General features: G+C 38.9%; 1 protein-coding gene across 1 annotated transcript; it reads left to right on the plus strand.

Annotated features, from left to right (window-relative positions):
- The first annotated feature begins 2,642 nt into the window (after positions 1-2,642).
- LOC118931747 (nucleoporin p54-like) lies at positions 2,643-4,741 on the plus strand. Its single transcript, XM_036924477.2, is given in 3 exon segments — positions 2,643-3,572; positions 3,574-4,050; positions 4,052-4,741. Coding segments are annotated over 3 exon segments (1,503 nt in total). The 5' UTR covers positions 2,643-2,769; the 3' UTR covers positions 4,275-4,741.
- The last annotated feature ends 1,228 nt before the right edge of the window (positions 4,742-5,969 follow it).

The following is a 5,969-nucleotide window of genomic DNA, read 5'->3' on the forward strand; positions in this document are numbered from 1 at the left end:
AGATGGAGGGAGACAGACAATAAGCAGGCAACCTCCCTGTGGGATCCAGCCACTATGGAGTTGCCTAGGAAGCAAACTATTGGGAACAGCTTAAATGACCCACAAATAGAAGCTCAGATAAGTAAATTAAAGTACATTTCCAACAATTATACATGAAGGTATGGATCTACATTTACTGGTTTAGGAAGATGGGTGTGACATATTGTTGCGTTAAAAATAAAAGTAGAATACAAAAGTAGTATGGTAGAAGATGATTGTATTTATATACAATTATGCAATTGTAAGTGTGTTTGTGAAGAAATAAATAACTGGTAAGATGTTTGCCAAAATATTAAGGATGTTTCTCTCTCCAGGTGGAGTTTCAGTGCATTTTTAACTCCTCCTTTCTTTTCCTGTTTAAATCAAAGAAGTATCAATTTTATAATTACACATACATACATAGTTTTTGAAAAAAAAATCAAAGAAGAATATTGTAATGGAGTACCTGTAATGTGCAGTGGGAGTGTTTAGAGGTGACTGTTGGAAAAGGATTGGGGAAGAGCTATCTCAGAAACTGTCTTGAAAGAAAAGACTCTGTTAGGCCAAATGGGGTAACTCAGGTGGGAGCAACTGCATAAACAAGTGAGTGAAAGTGTAAGGGTGTGACATAGGGTGCATCTCTGTCTGGGGTGCACATGTACATGATAATTTTCCAAGAATAGATTAAGAACAGTGTTTGTAAGCTAAGACAACCATCTCAGATAAACCTGAAGTTGGTGGAAGACTGCAGAAGGACTTTAAGCAGAAGAGTATCAAGCAGATGCTGTTAGTGTCCCATTTCCCACTGCCATCTCCATCCTCTGCCTGCCAGTGGCACCTGCAGTTCCCAGCCCAAGACCTTTCTCAGGCTACCAGAGTGTACATGCAGAACAGGTCAGAAGTGCCAGGGAACTAACGTGCCAGGAGCAGCCCTCAGCTAAATATGAACCAATGAGTGGGTGGATAAATACCCCAGCTTTCCTGCCTCTTGGATGAAGCAACTCAAACATGTTCTATACAGTCTTCCAGATGTCTCTGGTGGAATTGAACCCCTGTGCCTGTGGCAGTAATTTATTCCTTAATGCATGACTTTTGGCTTTCTTTCTTTCCCTCATTCATATTCCCTGGCTCATACTGGGGCTTCCTGGAATCATCTCCCATATGAAATATTCCTACTCTCAATCTTTCACTCCAAGTCAACTCTTTGGGGGATCCAACCTAAGGCACCAACTTGTGTTGTATAAATCTGTTTCTGTATGAACATCAAAGCAACTAGTGGTTGTCTCTGGGTGGTGGAATTTTAAGTGGTTTTTCTCTTTTGCTCTTAATTTTTGTTTTATAAAGTGTCAACAATTTCTTTCATCACTCTTGTAACAAGATTAAAACTAAGTTATTCTTTAAATGCATATTTAATTTATAGCATGGAACTCGTTGAGATGGCCACTGAATTAATTCAGGTGAGAGAGAATAAAAATAAAAACTTAAACCATAGAAGAAGAAATAGAGATGAAAGGTTAGATCTGAGAATTCTAGAGATGGGAAAGGGGAAGAAGAGCCAGAGGAGCTGAGAACCCACATGCTGTGGGGAACAAATACTTCAGCAAATACTGATGACGTACAAGAAGAAACATGTGAATAGAGGATGATCATTTTAGTTGGGACTCACTGAGTGTGAGTTCTTTTGAATGATTCAGGTAAATTAGAAATATGAGAATGGATGGAAAGTTGAATGAGAGATGGAGAATTGGAAGTTACAGGTATGTATGTAATAGAACAATCATTGAGGTGTTGAAGACTGTCTTGGGAAGTGTACAGAGTGAAAATGAAGCAACATGAGAACACTACCCTGGGGACATCAGTGTTTACGTTCTGGGAAAAAGATGAGGAACTATTAAAGAAGACTAAGACAAAATGATAATGGCTGTAAGAAAAGAACCAGGAGACAGAGGTAGCAAGTTCAAGGATCAGTGGGAACATTTTTCTCTCAGATGCTTTCGCAAGAGTAAGTGCAGGTGGACTGACCTGCCCCAGGCCACTGCTCTGTCTTCTTCCCCATCGTCACTGGTCCTGTTTGATCTGTTTCCACATAGGCTTGGTCCCGCTTGGTTTGCCTCGGTAATTCCTAGGGCAAAGCAAGGAATTTTAAGAGAAACAATTCCATGCCACCATTTTAAGAAGGTAATTTTTTTCTAATTACTGACAAATAGACACCACAAGCATCCCTGAGCTTTGCATCATCTCTAAATGGTGTTGAAACAATTAAGAAAGAAAACCATTAGACTGAGGTAGGTCCAGTGATGCGGTAGCCTGCTTAAGCACACCGGTGCCCAAGTTCAGAGTCAATGCATTTAATAGCACCAGTCACAAACAACTAAGCAGGCTTTCCCAAATAAGGCAACTGCTTAAGCTTTAGCCAATCAAATGATTTCCTTGCTTGCTTCCTGGTCTTCCCAGTGAAAACCTTTCCCTTGGCACCTGTCAGTGGGCCACTCCTAACCACTTTCAGCTTGCTGCTGCCCAATTTGAATCAATGTATGCTCATATAAACTCTTGAAAATGTTTTATGTGTCTGTTTATCTTTTCACAGCAGGATGTGGAAGGAAATGATACCTGTTTAAAAACAACTGAATATTGGAGACCAGAAAAGAAGTGGAACGCTGTTGAGCTGGGGCAGGTTTCCCCGCCGGATCGAAAGGCGGAGTGCACCGAGTGTCGCGGGAGCAGCGCCTCCGTGTCACCTGCTCTCGCGACATGGTCTTCAACTTTGGGGCTCCCTCGGGCACCTTGAGCACCGCTGCAGCCTCCGCGGCCCCCGCGGATGGATTTGGAGGATTTGGGACATCTACCACAGCAGGTTCTGCATTCAGCTTTTCTGCTCCAACTAACACAGGCACTACAGGACTCTTTGGTGGCACTCAGAACAAGGGTTTTGGATTTGGTACTGGTTTTGGCACAACTGGAACTAGTACTGGTTTGGGTACTGGTTTGGGAACTGGACTGGGATTTGGAGGATTTAACACACAGCAGCAGCAGACTACATTAGGTGGTCTCTTCAGTCAGCCTGCACAAGCTCCTACCCAGTCCAACCAACTGATAAATACTGCAAGAGCTCTTTCTTCTCCAACGCTATTGGGAGATGAGAGAGATGCTATTTTGGCAAAATGGAATCAGCTGCAGGACTTTTGGGGAACAGGAAAAGGATTCTTTAACAATAACATTCCACCAGTGGAATTCACACAAGAAAATCCTTTTTGCCGATTTAAGGCAGTAGGTTATAGTTGTATGCCCAATAACAAAGAGGAAGATGGGTTAGTGGTTTTAGTTTTCAACAAAAAAGAAACAGATATTCGAAGCAAGCAACAGCAATTGGTAGAATCATTGCATAAAGTTTTGGGAGGAAACCAGACCCTTACTGTAAATGTAGAAGGTATTAAAACATTGCCAGATGATCAGACGGAAGTGGTCATTTATGTTGTTGAGCGTTCTCCAAATGGTACTTCAAGAAGAGTCCCAGCTACAACATTATATGTCCATTTTGAACAAACCAATATAAAAACAGTTGCAGCAACTTGGTGTAACCCTTTCTATGACTAGAACAGAACTTTCTCCTGCACAGATCAAATGGCTTTTACAGAATCCTCCTGCTGGTGTTGATCCTATTATCTGGGAACAAGCCAAGGTGGATAACCCTGATTCTGAAAAGTTAATTCCTGAACCAATGGTGGGTTTCAAAGAACTTCTTCGAAGACTGAAGGTTCAAGATCAGATGACTAAGCAGCATCAAATCAGATTAGATATATCTGAAGATATTAGTGAATTACAGAAGAATCAAACTACAACTATGGCCAAAATTGCACAATACAAGAGGAAACTCATGGACCTTTCCCACAGAACCTTACAGGTCCTAATCAAACAGGAAATTCAAAGGAAGAGTGGGTATGCCATCCAGGCTGATGAAGAGCAGTTACGAGTTCAACTAGATAGAATTCAGTGTGAACTAAGCGCACCTACTCAGTTTAAGGGCCGACTAAATGATGTCTCAAATCAGAATGCAGAATCAGTTTGGAGCAGTCAAATCGGAAGAAAGATACAACATAGATGCAGATCTGTTACAAGAAATCAAGCAGCATTTGAAACAACAACAGGAAGGCCTTAGCCACTTGATTGGCATCATAAAAGATGATCTAGAAGATATAAAGTTGGTAGAACATGGATTGAATGAAACTATCCACATCAGAGGTGGTGTATTTAGTTGACATTTCACAAACTTTTGTCAAAGGTGTGAAAAATATGTCTTCTTGCTACATCAGGCCTTCCTTAAGTACAAAACTGACTACATGGAGGAAAAAGAAAAATTTTCTCCTAGCTTTCTTTTTTGAGGAGGTTACTGACCAATTATTGTTCATCATATCTGAAATAAGTCATTTCATAGCTCTTCAAAGATAGCTTTTAAAAGATTTATATCTAAAAGCTGTTACTTCTTTAAAGGGAAGTACATAACTACCAAAAATATGTACTATTGTACAACAGCATTGTTCTCAGAAATCAGTGTTTAAGGGTTATTCTCCATTGAGCCTATGTTCTGCTTTCCATAGGAAACACGAAATATCTACTTTGCACCTAACGAAATAAACTACTTGGCTGTTGGAGGTTTGTACTTCAAAATGTAAATGTATGTCAGTTTTTATATTTGTGAATTCATCTGTGGGAGGAGTGAAGGTAATCCCAGTGTATTTAATGATTAATGTGGTTTTGTTTCCATTCTAAAATATTTGAGAATATATTTTTATATTATTTTACTGATTTGAATTTACAGAATACACCTAAGCAGTTAGGGTATAACAAAATTACATTTTATCATTTTAGCAATTTTTTGTTTAAACCTTTTTATTTCTTAAAGATGAAAACTCTAAATAAATTCTTGATTATCATTAAAAAAACTGAATATTTAATAATATGTATTTTTTAAAATCTTGCTTCACAATGTTTCTACATGGAGTAGAAAACTGTTAATATTTAAAACTTTCTAATTCTTGGAGGTGTATGTTCTGTCCAATGTAGTTTTAAAAACTACAAACATAGAGGAAACAATTTTGAATAAATATAACTTGAGTGACTTTAAAAAATTATTTTGCTCAGAACTCTCAGAAACATAAATCATTAAAAAAATTGTAAGGAATTGGATTTTTCTAAATTTGACGTGGCTCCTAATGATTTAACTTAGCTGGAAGGAAAATGAAATCTTCCTGTCAACTACAGATTGTTCAGCCAGGGAAGGTAAAAGGCACACACAGAGAAAGACAGAAGTCTGATGTTCATGAGAAGTGATGATCTTTTCTAAAATGAAGTTCCAGCTGAAATGTAAGAAGTCAGCTAGAGGCAATGATTCCAAAAATTTTTAAAGAAGGCGTTGGAGAGGACTGATAGAGATGCAAATTTCAAACTGTCTGTACAGCTTCAACCCAGCAGAGATTTAGAGTAAAGATAAACTATTTCCTCAAGATTTCAGTGCCTGTCCATCTAGAAGATAAAAAAAAAAGGAGGCAGGAAAAATAGAGATAGCCCAATTTGCAGGAGAGTTTGAACTATGGCCAGAGAAAGCTCAGCCAACTCCATTTTCCCTGATCCAGATAAGTGTTTTCCCTTGTCCCTGACACCCATCTTCACTTCCTTCCTCAGGTGGGTCCTCAGACAGATCGCCCGCCGCCCCTTGGTTTGTGAATCTAAGCGTTTTCTAAGGAATTCTCTCTCAGAGTACACAGTGTGTAAAGTAAATAAAAATGTACCACACATTCTCTCTTCCTTTATATGTTTGAAATAAACACACAGTTCTTTTTCTTTTTAAGGATTTTATTGCAAAACACTGCAGAAAAGTAACTAGGGAATAACTAAAACTAACCGCACTGGCAAAGTCAGTCTTCAAGACATCTTCAAATCCTTATTGTCTTTGT

The sequence above is a fragment of the Manis pentadactyla genome, chromosome 11 (genome assembly GCF_030020395.1).
Source record: "Manis pentadactyla isolate mManPen7 chromosome 11, mManPen7.hap1, whole genome shotgun sequence".
In the NCBI taxonomy this organism is placed as follows: Eukaryota; Metazoa; Chordata; class Mammalia; order Pholidota; family Manidae; genus Manis; species Manis pentadactyla.